The following is an 18,703-nucleotide window of genomic DNA, read 5'->3' as shown; positions in this document are numbered from 1 at the left end:
AAAAAAAAAACTCAAAAAAAAAGACTTGCTCAATTAAGAACTTCTGCAAGGCATATTAGAGAAATCATAAGTTAAGAGCAAGGGGAAAAACCCTAAAGACAGTGAGAGAAATGTCCAGTTAGAAATTAGATTGACAGCAGGCTTTGTACAGAAACCCTACAGGCCCAAGCAGACTGGGTGGTTTATTTACAGTCTTGCAGGAAAAACTTCCAACCAAGAGTACTATAGCCAGGGAAACTATCCTTCAAAAGTGAAAGACAAATAATGTATTTCTCAAACAAAATAGAATTTATCACCATCAGACCAACTGTAAAAACTCCTGAAGGCATTTCTACATTAGAAGTAAATATCGGGAAAACACGTAATAGAGTCAAACTAACACAGCAGATGTAATCAATATCCAACCAACAAAATGACAGGAGTTCTTATTTTTCAATATTAACCTCAAGTGTGTGGATTAAATTATCCAAATGTGTAAATTGGCTGAAAACAAAACAAAACAAAATAAAAACAAAAAACACAAGACCCTACTATACGCAACCTAGAAACCTAGAGGAAACTCACTTCACATGATACACACAATGTCTGAAGCTTCTGCACCACAATGTTGACCCCCCCCCCACACTTTTTTTTTTAACAGATTTTAGAAATAGTATTTCAAAAAATTCAGACTACGGGCTTTTTTTCTATTTTGTACCCATCCATGTGTACAAAAGCTGCCCACTGGATGGGAGGTTAAAATCCAACCCAGCTGTGCCCTTCACTGTCTGGCCCTGGCCTGTCTCCGTATCTAATCTGGTGCCATTCTCTCTTGCTCTGATTTCTTGCAGAAGAAAAGTACAATTTTCAGAGTGGCTTCAGAGCCATGTTTCTACTTTATCTGAATGGTAGATCAGAGAGAGAGGAAAAAGATCTTTCATCCAATGCTCACTCTCCAAATGATTGCAACCATCACAGCTGGGCCAGCCACAGCCAGGAACTCCAAACATGTCTCTGCCGTGTAGGTGGCAGGAAGCCAAGTAATGGAATCACCAACTGATACTTACGCTGGCACACATCAGCAGGAAGCTGGATGGAAAGTTGAGACAGAACTCAAACCCAAATGACCACTTAATCTGCTGTACCACAATGCTCATCCCTTATTTCTCCTTATAATCAAGATATAAAATTAGGACCTGGAACAATAGTCCAATAACTAAAACCTCGCCTTGCACGCATCCAGATCCCATATGGGTGCCAGTTTGTGTCCTGGCTGCTCTACCTTCCATACAGTTCCCTGCCTGTGGCCTGGGAAAGCAGCAGAGGACAGCCCAAAGCCTTGACACCCTGTACCCATATGGGAGATCTGGAAGAAACTCCTGGCTTGTGGCTTGGGATCAGCTCAGCTCTGTCTGTTAGTGAACCACTTGGGGATGGAAGATCTTTGTTTTTCCTTCTCTCCATAAATCTGATCTGCCTTTCCAATAAAAATACATTTTAAAACAGATATAAAATTAATCATGAACATGGTAAGAAAAATTCTAGATATGATATGTTAAGAAAGGAAGTGCTAAAAACAGTAAGATGCCTTATAATGAAGCCCTATATTTTTGTATCTTAAGGAGTTCCACAAAAAACTATCAATTGGACTACCATATCCCACATTTGAGATGATCTTCAAAATATACAAAAACATACTCCTGGTTGCACCCTGTTTATATCTGATTCTACCCTGCAGTGAATGTGGATAAATGGTACATTGTGGAACTTCAAAGGCTTCATTGTTAGTTTGTGTTCATGGCAGACATTCTGATAACATACTGATCTATCTATCTATATGCACAAGAAAGTGCTGCTTATTGACTTCTGGTGTTTATTACCACGTCTGGTCTATTTAATAAACACTTTGCTCTCATGACATTCCCATGATCACTTTGTAATAACTAACCACTATTGTGACATGTACTTTTCTATTTTTTTTCCTTTAATGATGGGCTAAGTTTGTCAGAGATTGGCAGTTGCAATATTTGTCCAGCTGGACAACAGCCTCTGCTGTTTAAACTCAGTTATCTGTATTTTACAAAAACTGATTTGCTTGTGGAAATAACAGTCTGATCAACATTCTTCTTGCTTTCTATAGATGCAGACAAAAGCATGATCTCAGCAGACAGGGAGGGGAACCAAAATTACTGTGTGCTTTCATGAATTCAGCCCTGCTCAGCAAATTCATTCATTCACTCACTAAACTGAACAACACAAATAGAGTCTGCTTTGGTCAATCCACTGCCCTGAAATCGTAGAATTTGGAACTACAAAGGGTTGCAGATTTCACTTAGCTGGAACCAGTAAAATGCCAGATCATTACTCTTTCATTTGTAGTTAGCAGGTAACCAACACATGAGAACACTCACAAACTCTTGAGTTCAGCCATAGCTATTTTACAAACCAGACTGGGAGCAACATTGTATTCAGAAATTGCTTTAGTTCTTCCTAAACATGCCAGCACTGAACCATGTAACCAGAAGGGAATCTTTATAAGGCACTTACATTATGCCTAAGAAACTACACATTAAAAAATTTTTTTTTTTTGTTTGAAAGGCAAAATGAAAGAGACAGAGCCTTTTATCTTCCAATTTACTCCCCCAAATGCCCCCAACAGTTGGGGCTGTGTCATGCTCAATCGAGGAGCCAGGAACTCGAGCTGGGCTTCCAAGATATGTGGCAGGGACCCAAATACTTCGGCTGTCATCTGCTCCCAGGGTAGATACTAGCAGGAAACTGGAATTAGAAATAGGACAAAACGCCAGGCATTCCCATTTGAAATATGGGCAATTTAAAAAATCTTTTTTTTTAAAGCAGAGTGACTGGGACAAAGTTTTCCATCTGCTTATACACTCCTGCAAATGACTGCACCAGTCCGGGCCAGGCCAAAGCCAGGAGCCTGAAACTCCACATGGGTTTTAGGGACCCAAGCACTGGGACCATCTTCTGCTGCTTTCATATTTTAGCAGTGAGCTGCATCAACAGTAGAGCAGCAGACTCTAACACTCTGATATAGGATTCTTGCATTGCAGGTGGCAGCTTAACAGATTCATCCCACAATGCTGGCCTCACAAGCAACATCTTAAGCCTTATACCAAACACCTATCCCACAAGGTCAATTTGCACACTCATAGTAACATAAATCGTATGTTTAGAAATGTTTGCTAAATTTGTTAAAATGGTATATTCAAAGGGTGTGTGTTGTGGCACTAAAGCAACTCTTGTGCAGCAACTGATGGCCCACTCAGGATCCTAACAGAACCATGTGAGACCTGGATGGCGCTCCTCGCTCTTGGCTTCAGCCTCACCTTGACTTTCATGTCACATGCAATTGGACCAACGGATGGAGACTTTTTTCACCTAGTCTTTCAAAAGCAAACATTTTAAGTGGGCATTTCCAGATTACGTTGTAACTCTGAAGGGAGGAATACTTTACAAGAAAAATCACTATTTCATTAGGTGATGTGTTCAGGATTGCTGCTTTTAAGACAAGTCACATTGCTTGACTAGAATTCCTTTAAAGCAGTGTTTCTAAAGATGGGGCAGTTTTGTCTCCCCACTTGGCACAGTGCTGCCACTCCAGCTGGGAGCACTTAGCTGCAAAATGTTGCATGAAAGAAACTTACTTAACCTATTGTGCCTTGGGTCTCTGACAATTTCCTGTACAAGGCCATTCTCTCATGTATACATCCCTATGTCCCTAGCGCTGTGAGTGCATTTTACCTGAGAAATGATAGACTGGCTAATTTTCAACATTTTCACTGTCAATAACTGAAGCCCGGACTGTTCAGTCACCATATATTAAGGTCAGAGGAAGAATTGCCATGTCTTAAACATACTCAACAGTCAGCTTGGGTGTTAGGAATAGGTCACTTGGGACATTTACATGTACACCAGAGGGCTTGGCTTCAAGTCCCAACACCAATTCCAGCTTCCCAATGATGCATATCCCAGGATGACATGGGAATAGCTTCGGTGCCTGGATCCCTGCCACGCAAATGGGAGGCTCAGATTTAGGTCCAGATGCTTGACTTCCAGCCTGGCTCAGCTCCTACTACTGCAGGTTTTTGGGGAGTGAATCAGAATGGGACCTCTGTCTCTCTGCCTTAAAAGTAGGCATGTACAAAAAGCATACAGCCCATTGTTAGTCACACAGTCTCAAAGGGGAAAGAAGGCATAGAAGTAATCTCAAGGTAAATGCCAAAGGAATTCATTGCTTCAAGGACATAGTATTTAGACAAACTCATTTCTATGACAGCATGCTGGGCCCTGTAGAATGTAGGCTGAGACATACAATCGATTTTAAAAATTTCATAATTTAACATTCCCATTATCTAAACTCTGTCTCCCTTTGACTAACATACCAAGAAGCAAACCAACAGCAAGAGAAAAACAGAGGTGAAAATGTGAACGTGTAGCTTACGATTGCTGGTCTTAAATACACTATGTAATAAATTTTGAAAATTCAGTTGCATTCAATTTAAAAAGCTCTGTATTCCTTTTGGTTTTCTGAAAACATTCACTTCTCCCAGAACATATCCCCTATTAAACTGCAAAGTATTCTTCCTGGGACTTAGTTGGAATATAAACATGAGATTATGTCAGTTAATATTCTACATCAAGCTTTTAGAACTCCTCCTTTTTAATGATTTACTGCTCGTTTGTGTTACTTGATTTCCCCCTTTTTCAAACTATTTCAAATGAGATCAAGTTATTTCAGTTAAGCAGTTTATGCAATTCACTTTATCAATATTTTTATTGATAAAATCTCTCCTCAATACAATATAAATGCCTTGAATATTCTGTTACAATACTGAACACTTCATAAATTTAAATGGTGACTTTCCCCCAGTGTGTCCAACACCTGCCCTTAGCTATATTTTTGTTAAGAGTTTTCCTTTTGTAAAAACAAATATCTATTTCATTTATTTGAAAAGCTGAGAGATGGAGATTAACAGAGGAACTTTCCATCCTCTGACTCACTTCTCAAAAATCTGACAAAAAACCTGACATCCTCTCAATGACCAAACATCAAGGCTCCTGGGAGACACCTGCTTGTCTAAGCGGAAATTTAAAATGGATTTGATCCTGAAATTAAGGAAGCTTTGCAACCAGATATTTGAAAAAAAAAAATTTTTTTAAGAAGGAAGAGCGCCACACAGCAGTGAGATCTGGCGTAGCAGTTCCTTACCCGCAGGGCTTCGATGACGAGGTCTCTGGCCTCCAGTTCACCTTCCATCACACTGAGCAGCATCCGCAGCTCTGACTTGCTGAGGTTGTCCACATCAAACTCCTTTTTCTGCAGGAGAAATTTTTAAAAGGCAATGAAAACACTGTTCCTAAGAAAGACACACACACCACCTAAAGGTCCACAAGGGAAGAGTATATATTTTCTTTCCAGGAACTCCTTACATCTAAGGGGCATTTGAGCCTGTTCCACAGCAGAACAGCACCATGCCCTGCCATTCTGGGTGAGGAGGCGTGACCCCCAGAGCCAGTCTGCTGGAATCTGTGAGATACAGTTTGCCTACACACCTGCATTCACAACTCCTCTAAAGCACACATGCAAAGTTGCTGGAGTCTGCAGGCAAACAGGGCTGGTATACATTGAGGAGACATTTCCAGGGGAGCTGAGAACACACAGAGGTATTCCTAGAAGGGCCTAACACCAAGGCTCCCGGGAGGTTATTATAAATTTCATGACTTCCAATCATAACAGTCATGCTCCACGGAACACTTGGCAGCATAGGCCACCAGCCGCCAGCCAAATCTGGTCCACAGATGGGTAGTATTTGAGCCGCAAGGGGTTCCCCCCCACCCCACATTCGGCCAACATTGGGATACTCTAAAGATGTCAGCCAAAGAAATCCAGATCCTTGGCTTGTCTTCAAAAGTCAGATGAGCGGGTAACCCCCGAGTCAGATTCCTCTATGAGCTAGAGTCTGCAGAGCAAAGTGACAGCTGCCTGTTCAGACAAAACATAATTTTCCACCTGCTGGCCCCACTTACCACTACAGTCACCATGCACGCACGCGCGCACACACGGCATGGACACATGGTCAGGTATAAGTATTGGCATTCTGGCTATATGTACCTCCTGAAAGAACTTTAGGCGACACCTCTGTGGTTTCCTGAAATCCTGGACAGTGGGACAGAGACCTGAGGCTGGAGTTCATGAGCATTTCCGAAATGAAGATGTCAAGGCCAGAGTGCCAAGGGTCCTTAATCCCTTACCCGAAGCACTCCCAACCTCGCCCTCTCCTCCACCCTCCTGTCCTGGGTGACCCCACACAATGCCACAGAGATGCCACTGACAGCTGTCTGGTCTTCAGCATCAACCTTGGCCTTCACCACAACTTTTCCCAGTGAGTCCTTCCGCCACACACCTCACAGAAAAGGCTGAGAAAGGTTCAAGGCTCACAGCTTGGATCAGGAAAATCCAAGGCTGGAGCTCCTTCCATAGCACACACCTGGCTCTTCCCTTTGGCTAGAGATCTGTCCAGCCAACCCAGTGACCACCATAGAGATGTGAACTCCCCCACTCTGTCTCCGTGCTAGCAATCCCAGAAGCTGCTCCTTGGTACATCCCAGCGTAGCTCCCGATAGTTTCCAAAGCATTCTCAAAAAAGCCAAGTTAAACCTACATGATGTTGGCATCTGTTTTTTAGTTAAAGAAACCACCACTCAGCCTTTATGCAAAGTACAAAATAACTAAATATAGGTAATCAAGCACATCGTATGTTCTCATAGATGAACAATAAAGTGGAGACTAGCATACTGGAGAGTAAAGATACATTGCAGTAGGCATCTCTACTCCCAAATAAAAGGAGGACTTGCACTGAATTGTGTAAATATACAGCATGATACTAGATTTTCTACCTTCGCCTACAAGCCATGATCCATTCAAACAGCAGGAAGTGATACTTACACATATTACTAAAGGACAATACTACCATGACAATTAAAAGGAAAATGGCAGGTGGGGGAAACAGAGGGAGGCGGGGGTGGGGGGAGAGGGAAGAACCCCTAACCTATAAAACTATCTCAGCATAGAACAACGTAAACCACTACTCAAACCAGTCAAACAATGTGCCTGGATTATGTCACCAGTGCAGGGTACAACCAGGACACAGGAGGACACCCCAGGAGTGGGCCCTGCCAGCACCCTGCAGCTGTACAGTCCCAGTGTTCTTAGGATCTTGAAGTTCAGATGGAACAGTGCTGCTCATGAGCCAGGAAGAACTGTTTATTTTTTTTAAAGATTTATTTATTCTTATTACAAAGTCAGATATACAGAGAGGAGGAGAGACAGACAGGAAGATCTTTCGTCCGATGATTCACTCCCCAAGTGAGTGCAATGGCCAGTGCTGTGCTGATCCGAAGCCAGGAACCAGGAACCTCTTCCAGGTCTCCCACACGGGTGCAGGGTCCCAAGGCTTTGGGCTGTCCTTGACTGCTTTCCCAGGCCACAAGCAGGGAGCTAGATGGGAAGTGGAGCAGCCGGGATTAGAACCGGCACCCATATGGGATCCTGGCACATTCAAGGCGAGGACTTTAGCTGCTAGGCCACGCCGCCAGGCCCGAAGAACTGGTTTAGGGTTGACATATCCAGGGCTATGCTCTCCCTGACAGCACATTAAAGACAACACAGCATCCTCATGTCAGGGTTTTTCACAAGGCATGCCCTGCCCTGGTTAAAAGGACACTTCCAGAAAGAGATGTACTAGGGCAAAGAGATCAGAGCTCAGGAAATCTGAAATTTTATTTTAAAAAAGGTCTTAAAAATCTGTTTTTGACTTCACTGCTAGACAGAGCAGTGAGTGCAAAGTAGAGACTTAGAATGAAAATTGAGAAAAGAACAATCTCAAAATGACCTAAAGTATTTATAGTTCTGGGAAGTCCCTACTTGGAAGAGAAATCAGATGCATCCAAGATAGAGGGAAAAATCCAAAATCCAGGGCTCAGATTCTGTTCCCACCACATACTACTCAGGTCAAGTCTCAGAATTTGATTGTGCTCCAACTTCAGCACATGTAAGAATCTCCAGGAAACAATTTTTTTAAAAGGGGGAATGGGGAGGAAGTAGGGTGGGGCCTGGCATTGTGGCACAGCAAGTCAAGCCCACTCTTGCATCCTATATACGAGCATCAGTTTCAGCCACAGCTACTTCATTTCTAACTCAGCTCCTTGCAAATGTGCCCAGGAAAGCAGCAGAAAATGCCCAGGTTCTGGATGCCTGTAACCCGGCTTTAGCCTGGCACAGCCCTGGCATTGTGGTCATGTTGGGAGTGGATGAGCAGATAAACAATCTATGCTTTTCCAATCTATGCTATGTCTTTCAAATAAATAATTCTTTAAAAAAAAATTGGGCCAGTGTTAACAGCCTAGTGGCTAAATCCTCACCTTGCACATGCCGGGATCACATGTGGACAACCATTTCTGTCCGGCTGCTCTACTTCCCATCCAGCTCCCTGCTTCTGCCCCGGGAAAGCAGCAGCAGATGTCCCAAAGCCTTGGGGCCTTGCACCCAACTGGGACATTGACAGGAAACTCCTGGCTTTGGATCAGTTTAGCTCCAGCCATTGCAGCTACTTGGGGAAGTAACCCAGCAGATCTTTCTCTGTAAATCTGCCTTTCCAATAAAGGTAAATAAATCTGTTGTAAGTGAATCAGGGCAACTTTTTAAAAAGAAAACTATTGGAGACGGTATAGTGGCATATGAAGTTAAGCCTCTGTCTGCAATTCTGGCATCCATGTCCCACGTCCTGGCTGCTCCACTTTTGATGCACTTTCTTGTGTATGGCCTGTGAAAGAGGTGAAGGTTCGCCCAAGTCTTTGGACCACTGGATCCATATGGAAACTTAGAAGAAGTTTGGCTACTGATCAGTCCAGCTCCTGCAGTTGCAGTCATTTAGGCAGTGAACCAGTGGATGGAACTAACCTCTTCTCAAGTAAAACAAATAAATAAATAATAAAGGCAAATCTGTTGCCCTCCTCCCAACTCCAAAACTCCTGGGCTCCTTGGATGAAGCAGAGGCTGTGTGTGTTCAGCAAGATCCTCATGCTAAGAAACATTACTCTTGCTTCTCTCCCATCTCTAATGGAAATCTTCACATGTTCCTTGCAGATGTCTTGCGATGATCGAACGCAAACATATAAACGGAGTTAAGTGCATGATAAAGACAGGCGATTGTTATTATTAACCCAGATGTCCTCTGCAGGAAGGAGGAGGGGACACTCGTTGTGAGTCTATTTCTTTGAAAATCCACCAGTGCAAGTCCGAGTCCAGTAAACTGTTTATTGACGATGATGAAAGACAGACTCTTTCATCCTGGCTTTTCCCACCGAGATGGGAGAGCAAGCTGCCATGCTTAGGTACTTTTGAGGGCCCTGTTTTATTAATGCTGCTGCTGGTTATACTGAAGATTTTAATTAATTGTATATTGGATTGTCCTTGTTTTCTTGCAGCTTCATAGGCAAAGCACTCGGCTTTCAGAAACTAGTAAATTATAAATGACGTTGCCAAGACTCTGATTCATGCCTGAGTCAGGAGAGCTTGCCCTGCTTCCATCCGTACCAGCATCACCAACTGATTTGCAACCAGCTCTGCTTCTTTTCTATACATCATTGTTGACAAGGAAAATTCATTTTAAAAAGTTACAAGGGTTCTTGTTAAAGTGCAGATCATATCACAAAGATTGCTACAAAAAAAAACCCTTACACTACAATGTTCTGTATTTTTTTTTAAAGTTTTTATTTATTTCATTGGAGTTCCCATCTACTCATTTGCTCCTCACATACCCACTATGGTAGGAGACGGATCAGCCCAAAGCCAGAGGAAAGGAAGTCCATGAGGTTTTCTATACAACAGGCAGGAACACAGAACCACCACCACTGCCCCAAGGGTCTGCACTAGCAGAAGCGGCAGTCAAGAGCCGGACCCTGATATCCACTGCAAGTACTTCAGTTTAGGATGTGGTTATCACCAACAGAACCAATGTCCAACCCTGTTATTTTCAACAGTATGTGTCTCTTCTGCCCTCTCCCATACAGCTTTACTAAAATGCCACAAATCATTGGTCTGCATTAGCAAAAAAATAACATGATATTTAAGTTTTTCCAATCTCTAATACCTGATGTTTCCATTCCCTAATTCTGGCAACACAAAGTGAAAATACATGAAAACATGTTTATGATTCCAGGTGTTTTATAAACAAAGAACTTTGGTATTTTTAGAAAAAAAAACAGAACCCAAAGTTTGACTATAAAACTTAATTTTCCTTTAATATGATGTGGTGTTTCTGATGCATGTAAGGTACAAAAGAACTTAGATGCAGGAAAAAAATGAGTAATGTTATTTGGTTTAATAGAAAAGAATTTAAATCTTGTAATATTTATAAAAGGTTACCTTTATGCTCTAATTTTCAAAAATTGGTATGGGACAGATATATTAGTACTCAAAAAAATAAGTGAGATTTTCACCTGGGCTCTCATGAAAAACATGACCTCCTTCAAAAAAAACCAAACTATGAAAACTTTAAACAGACATGTTCTCAGGCTAAGTTTTATTACTGCATTTGTTTTTCCAAACTAGAAAATAAGAAATTCAATTCTTAACTCTTACTGATATAAACGAACTCCAACACATTTAGTGTAGTGGTTCAGTGGCCACTTGGGACACACATCTCGCATAGCAAGGCATCTGGTTTGATCACTGGGTCCTCTGTTTCCTGCTCAGGGGCACCCCAGGAGGTAGCCAGTAAGGGCTCAAGTTCCTGCCACCTGGTGGCAAACCCCTGGGAGTCCTGGACTCTTGACCTAGACTGGCCCAGCTCTGATGTGGGCACATGGAGCAAACCAGGAGAGGAAACATCCTTTTATTAGCTGTCTCTCCACCTGTCATATTAAATGAAAGTAAATACTTACCAAAAAACAAACAAACAAAAACAAAAAACACAGCATGCACACACACACACACACAAATTTCTTTGATCTTTATCTTCCGAGGCCACTCTTCACCTGTTACATTTCCTAGGAACAGTACTATACTGCTAGGAAACATTGTCGTAAATGCCCACATTAGACTTAGCTGTGGCTAACGCCACCCAGGAGCAGGAACCTCGATCCAGATCTCCCATGCAGGTGCCAGGAACCCAGTTGCCTGAGCCATCATGGCTGCCTGAGACATCCTGGCTGCCTCCTCAGGTCTGCACTAGTAAGCAGCTGGAGTTGGGAGACAGAGGCGACTTGAACTCCGTCAGATGCCTTAACAGCCAGACAACACACCTGCCCTGACAAAGAGCTTCTTGAATGTCTCGTTTGAAACTCAAGCCGAACAACTTATATTAGCCCAGTTGCTTCTCATGAGACGAAGACAGCACCACCTTTGCAACACAACAAATCTGACATTTCCTTTATGATATACGTATTATGTGCTAGAGAGACTGGAATAAAATCATCTTAAGTTATTAGAACTGAACAAAAGCAACCAACACCAAATTCGCCAAGGCCCTCTCCCTCTCCCCATACGAATTCTAAGGTGCTGGATTTATCTGGAGATTGGCAGGGTCAAAGCCTTCGGGAGTACCAGTTGAGCCACAGCAGCAGCCGTGGCCTCCAGGTACTTGCTCAGACACCTCACTCACGCCAGGGCTGCTGGCTCAAAAATCTGGTAACCAATCACACAGTGAGACACTCACTTTGGCTCTTCCCACCAGTTGGAAAAACAAGCATTTCTTCCAGTTTAAAATCCAGTAGTTGGTGCTAATCTTGCACTACTAGGGAGGGCAACACAGCACTGAGAACAGCTGGACTGGACGGTGAGCAGGGAGGGAGACACAGTTACAGACAGCTGGCAAGCAAGGATGAACCGATCCATCTGCAGCATTCAGAGGTTTCTCATCAGGGAAATGAGGCTGCTGGCGGCAGCGATAGCTAAGGTCTGCAGCCCCAGATGCCCCAGTTTCATATACCATTAGGGTAGCTAGATCACCACACCAAGGAAATTCAGGTCAGTCCCCGAGCCTAAAAACCATCATGAACAACTTGAGAAAAACTGGTTTTGCCTCTGTCCTCAAAAGACAGAGAAAATGTATTTTCTTCCTGGTTTAAGAGTGTGTGCTAATAATTAATTCATTTACGACTTCCAATGTAGGCGAGATTCATGCCTTGGGATGAAGAAGGTCTACGGACAAGAGAAAGCAATGAGACTCATCTTCACATTTCAAGCAGACCAAAGTTTGCAGGCTAATCAAATGGAAAAAATTAAAGCAAACTTCCTAGAGTCCTAAAATCAGCCCAATTTTATAAAGATCATTAAATAAACTATATGTGGCAGGTACAATGGTTCAGTAGCTAAAGTCCTCGCCTTGAATGGGCCAGGATCCCAATTGGGCACCAGTTTGTGTCCCAGCTGCTCCACTTCCCACCCAGCTCCTTACTGATGACCTGGGGAAGCAGTGGAGGATGGCCCAAAACCCTGGGACCCTGCACCCGCGTGGGAGACCCAGAGGAAGCTGTTGGCTTTGGATCAGCTTAGCTCCAGCCATTGTGGCCAATCAGCAAGTGAGCCAGCAGATGAAAGTTCTTTCTAAATCTACCTTTCCTTATTAAAAATAAAAATAAAATAAAATTTGCCTCTCAGGCCTCCAAGTTAGCTTTAAATTTCCCAAACTGCCAGTTTTCGGGAGATCCTCCTCCATTTTCCCCGCTCTGCCTGAAAGAGCATTTTGGCAACAGCCTTGCACAGCTCTGATCCTGCTCTTATGAAATCTCTTCCCCGTTTGTCCACCTGAAACCCATCTTTTTTTCAGCACATCACTAGACTCCAGCATCCTCATTCTTCAACTTGGGCTTTTGAAAAGCCAAGTTTCATTTATTTGAAAGCTAGAGAAGCAGAAACAGAGAGCAGGGAAATAGACTTATCTACCGATTCTCTTCCCAAATAACCACAATACCAGGGACTGGCCCAGAAGCCAGGAGCCTGGAATTCCATCCATGCCTTCTTTGTATGCACCCAAGCACTTAGACCATGCTTCCAGCGCCTTCTGAGGCCCATTAGCAGTGAGCTGAATCAGAAGCAAAGCAGCAGGAGACCGTCTGGTGCTGCGGTGTGGGACTCCAGTGTGGCAAACAGAGGCTTGGCTGCGTCATAGCTTGCACCTCTCTGACACTCTTGGAGTTGGCTCCCACTCCTTCACATGTCAGTTAGTCAAACCCTGCCATAAGCCTTTCCTCCCGATACTAGGTGTATTGTTTCTACGTGCTATTTCCTCATACCCACTGGACATGTGAGGACATCAGAATATTACAGCTTCACACAATTTCACCTAATAAGGTTGTCCCTCCCACTTTGATACTAAGCACTCCTAGTGGGCAGCAGAGAAACGGGCTCCAAAAACGTCTGCTTACGAGGTTTTCTTAGACACAAAATGCAAGCCCGCACTTGGGGTAGCTAAGTAACTAATCATTCACTCCTTGGTTCAAAAATCATTTTGAATCACATGAGTGCATGGCTAGAACAGTGCATGAAACGTGGGGCCCACCATACACTTGGGCTGCCTGGTGGGAGTCCTTCCTGCAGGACCAGCGGCTTAGTGCCCTGGGAGGAGGTAATAGCGACACAGGAACAATGTCAGGAAGGAAACCTGGTCAGGGCTGTAACTAATTTTAACTTAGAGAAAGCTGTGTGAAGAGCAGAGAAGTGGCTCCATCAAGGGTAGCAGTGGATGGCGATCACACCCTAATCCCAAGCCTGCCCTACTTTGCCATCTCTTCTTCAGAGAAGAAGTTGCCATCCCAGCTCAGCTTTGCAGCCTCTCATTGTCCCAGCATGATCCTGGACCAAGTCTACGTGCAAGCAGGTGTCTAGATAGATATACTGTCCACTGGAAGCTTCTGATGCCTTGAAGGAAACAGACTTGATTAAAGTGGCAAATGTCAGCAAGCTGGCTTGCAAATGAAGCAGTGAGACCATGGGAGGCTAAATGATATCTGTGCAGTGCCAAAGCCCTTCCGTAGAAGCACTCACACTGGCCTTTGGAACCATCTTGTTGCTTTTCAGTGCAAGAGAAGAATAAAACCTGTTCTACATGGCAATGTTAATTTGTATTTACTACAATAATCATTAAAGTTAATCCTCAACCTAAGCAATTTTCTACTAAAAATTTATTGAACAGAACAACCCTTACTACGAAATGAGAATTTCTATATGAATGATGCAATCTCTATAGCATTAGTAATATGATCTAAAAGTAATGTGATCATAGTAACCTCATTTTTGCTTAACCTTTTTGTAATAAACTTTAAAATACCCTATACTATTCAATATCATCAGAATCTTGCATTGTTTTTCTAAGATTTATTTCTTTTTATTGCAAAGTCAGATACACAGAGAAGATCTTCCATCCATTGATTCACTCCAAGCAGCTGCAATGGCCAGAGCTGTGCCGATCTGAAGCCAACAGCCCGGAGCCTCTTCTGGGTCTCATGTGTGTGCAGGGTCCCAGAGATTTGAACCATCCTCAACTGCTTTTCCAGGCCACAAGCAGGGAGCTGGATTGGAAGCGGGGCTGCTGGGATTAGAACTGGTGCCCATATGGGATCCGGGTGTGTGCAAGGTGTGGACTTCAGCAGCTGTCTACCCTGCCAGGCCCCTGTTTTGCATTTCTTCAAGCAAAGAAAAAGACAAGTTTCCTTTTGCAAGTCACACATGTCTTGCAAAGGAGCTCCAACAGATAAGGTTTGGGGGGTGGAAAGGAAATGCTCTATCCTGGACACATTTAAGCTTCATTCTAGAGGGGCTGGGGTGCAGTGGGTTAAGCCACTACTTTGGACACTTAAGCGTCATATTGGGGTCCTTGGAATGAAGTCCCAGCTTGGCTTCCAAACCCAGCTTCCTGTTCATGCCCCAAGGAGTCACAATGATTGCTGAAGTTCTTGGGTCTTGGCCATCTACATGTGGGGCCTCAGTGGAGTTCCTGGCTACTGGCTTTGGCCTGGCCCAGCCCTGGTTGTTGTGGACATCTGAAAAATGATCCAACAAATGGGCACATCTCCCTCCATCACTCTCCCCCTCTCTCCCTCACTCACCCTTCCTTTCCCTGTCTGTCATCCCATCCCTTTTAAATAAATGAAAGCAAAATAAAATGATGAATTCTCCCATATTCTGTGCAGTTACAAACTATTCTAAAATCTTGCCTTATTTCCTTCCCAATCTTTATTCCCTTTCCTGTCTCCAAACTTTCTTGCATTTGTTCTTTGAGCCTGAATCACTCATTCCTTCCAGCATCTTAAGGGTGATGTAGCTTTCACTGAATTGGACAAATTCAGAATAGAAAACACCATCTTACCACCAAGGCATCCCCAGTTTCAGCCATCATTTTGACAAAGAAATCTAAAAAGAAAACTAACAATGTTAGAAATTAAATTCTAAACAGAACAGAGCAAGTATCTGAGATAACGTTGAGACATGTAACTTAGAAAGGGACAAAATGAAAATTGAAAATTAAAAAAAACAAACCAGCATCATCTTTTGGATACCAGGTCTGTAATGTCTATCGGGTTGATGATTACAAATCACAGGCGACTTTCATTACACTCTGAGAACACACAAGTACATCTTCTAATTAGTCAGTGTTACCTATTACAAGTATTATGGCACAACCTCTTGGCGAGCTCTTATTTCTTTCATTCAGTAAATAGCTTCGGAATACTCCCCATGCGCCAGGCATTGTGCTAAGCTGTTTTTCTTTTCTCTTTACCAACAAAGCTGGCACAACTCTCCTGAAAGGAGGTGGCCGCTCTCTTCCACATGTGGCCTTGTGTCCATGTGTTCAAGAGCAGGCTTTCCTAAGTGGCCACCTGAGTGCCACGGCTGGACAGCATCTTCAAACAGAGGACACAAACAGCTGGCAAGCATTCAGTCACCGAGAGGGTAAAGGCTTTTCTTGAAACAAAAATGCTCTGATAAGAGACATAACAATCAACACCAACCACAGTCAAGACATCAGGGGAAAGCAGAAACATAGGCCCGATAAAAGAGAAAAAGACTGGGAAAAAAAAAAAATCACATGAAAAGCAATTACATTGTAACATATGGGGAATATTCAAGCTTCTTCCACTGTTAAGCTCATTTTCTGAAGCTCATAGTTGAAAGTAAAATGGAAAACCTCAACACTCAGTTGCAAAAGCTGTGAGCCACCTCTCAGGGCTGCCCATGCGTGGCTCCTCCCAGCTGGCCAACGGCTGTGCCCTGCTCCTCTGTCACGGGACCCAGGGCAGAGGCCTGGCTTCGGTGCAACATTCTCAGATCTTTCCACCAGGAATGCTTTCCTGGGTTTTTCTGTGTCATAATTTCAATGTAAATCCACAGTGTCTCTCAGAGCCCCACTGTGCATACTTTAATTCCTCAGAGGATCAGTTCCCCAAATGAGAGTTAGATAGGGGCAACAAGGATGCTACTCTTGATGGATCCATCTAAGTGAGCAGTTCCGTTCCCCCTAAAAAAAAAAAAAAAATACTGTCAAGCTGTCCATATTCCATACCTACCTTCCTAAGTTTGAAGAAAGTTTAGTAAAATTTTGACTAACAAGGTTCTTTTGCTTCTCGCTCCATTGAACACTGTCACCTGAACAAAATGTCCGTGCCAGATGTTAACATCCATGTTGTGCATTTCCCACAAAATCCTCAGTCTTAAGTTTTTCCTTGTCACTATCACCATGACAACAACATTCACACCTACTTTATCGTGTATTAGCTCCTCCAGAAAAGCTCAGAATGGCAAGAACGCTGGTTGGCTTCCCAAATATAGCTCAAAAAAGATCTGCCATTTTCCTCCAGCTCCTGAACTCTTTGACAAAAAAAAAAAAAAGCAGGAAGATCTCTGTTTTCCATACTGCCTGATGCATTAGGAGTTATTTTTGGAGTAGAACTAGCAATATGGCCTATAAAAATCACCACATTTGGCTGAGGCACTCAAAATAACCCAGGTCTCCCGACATGATTCACAGCAGCAAAGACTATTAATACGATCTTACTGAATAATGTAGTGGTTAGCCAGCTCCACACTTGGGATGCTTTCAGGATTTCAACGGCTAAGAACAAGGATCACAAACTAAACCAAAAACACCCCGCTGAGGAGGATATTCAACTGAAAACTATAAATCGAACGTGTTTCTAAGCAACAATCTAAATAGTCAGAACTTAGAGAAAACACGCACTTTCTAAAATAGCCTACCTCTTCGGAGGTCTCATTGGCTCATGGCTGCCCAATGTATATATAAAAACACACAATGTGTAAACCAATTTGAAACAAAAATAAATCTGCAGCGCCAAACAGAATTGCTCACTGAAAATTATCCTCAGTTGACAAAGCACAAATTGTGTGACCATGCCTAAGAGTTGTCATCACTAGAGAAGGACCAATTTCGACCAATCTCATTGAGTCTCTTTAAAATCAGTCTATGGCACAAAAGAAAAAAGAAATCAAAATTTTATTTAAAATCAAGTCATTTGGGGGGAAAAAAAGCAAATAATCTTTCACTCATCTAGTTTTTAATGGAAATCACAAAGGAGATTCATTTGTGTGGATTTCCTTTTCTTCTGGCTATTCTAACAAGGGTGAAATGTTCAAATCCCCTTCCGGCAGCAGTGAAAATCAGACGCCAGAAAATGCTAAGTAGCAAAGGAGAAAAAACAAACAAAAACACTGACCTTGTTAACATAAAATGAAGTAAAATAAAATAAAATCTCCCCAGAACCAAAGGTTTTGATTACAGCCAAAAGAAATCTTCCCTACAGTCCAGACAGCAGCTATTTGTTTGGTTTAATTGTCGGGTGATTAAAGTATTGACTGGGCATTCTTAGAGTCAATAAACAAATCCAACCCTCCTGGGGAATGAGAAACACACACACAGCCCCACTCTCTCCCTCTCGCCTTTCACCTAGCCCTCGCCGCCAGAGGAAGCCGCACCGAATCCTTCCCACTTCCTAGAGAGGCTTGTTGCCCTAACAGCCTAGACTCCTTAAGGGACCTCAGAAACACGAACCCGGTTTACAAGCGGACAGGCTTCCCTTGAAATCTTCCAAAAGCCTTCATTTTCCTTCCATTTCTTCCCCAAAGTTTCAATCTGGAAACTCGCGGGTTTCCTAAGTGGAGGCCAGCAGCTTTCCTTGCGCGCTCCTCCGGACTTCTTTCTGTGGCCCCACGGCTATTCGGCCACATCTTTCCTCTCCCTTTCCAGAAAGCCCTAATTCCAGAGGTGTGTTGGGGGGTGGGGGAACTGAAAGCTGTGGCGCAGGCTCCTGGAGTCCTGACCCAGTCTCTGGTGTTCAGGTAGTGGGAGGAAGCACCCGGGGCGTCCTACCCAGCTCCCTCCATCCCACGCCAAATCTTTGGGAGCAGCTGGGTTGGGCCAAGACTGGGAGGTACTCTCCGATCTGTCTTTGTAGAACCTTGCAACTCCTGCGAAGCAGCTCTCCAAACCCTAACCACGTTCACACCCAAGAAATGTGGGTGCAGTCTTCACATAGGTAAGTGCTGGAACCCACCAAAAGGATGAGGGTCTGTGAGCACGACTATGTAAGCGCCAAAGTGAGTACCAGGTATGAGTCACTGTTCAAAAGCTTAAAGATACCTTCGGATTCCCCTCGAGAGGACGACCACTCCCTGCCCCCCAATCAC

The 18,703-nt window shown here is 43.4% G+C and overlaps 1 protein-coding gene across 1 annotated transcript in view; it reads right to left on the bottom strand.

Moving 5' to 3' along the window:
• Window positions 1-18,703, bottom strand: part of CTTNBP2 (cortactin binding protein 2) — a 114,442-nt gene that overhangs the window by 95,014 nt on the left and 725 nt on the right. The window contains exon 2 of the mRNA XM_041002162.1: window positions 5,213-5,320. Within this exon, the coding sequence (XP_040858096.1) occupies window positions 5,213-5,320 (108 nt within the window). The remainder of the gene's footprint in view (window positions 1-5,212; window positions 5,321-18,703) is intronic.

Source organism: Ochotona curzoniae, unplaced genomic scaffold, assembly GCF_017591425.1.
Source record: "Ochotona curzoniae isolate NIBS_2020 unplaced genomic scaffold, NIBS_Ocur_1.0 scaffold_2476, whole genome shotgun sequence".
Lineage (NCBI taxonomy): Eukaryota > Metazoa > Chordata > Mammalia > Lagomorpha > Ochotonidae > Ochotona > Ochotona curzoniae.
This window is presented reverse-complemented; position numbering and strand designations above follow the sequence as displayed.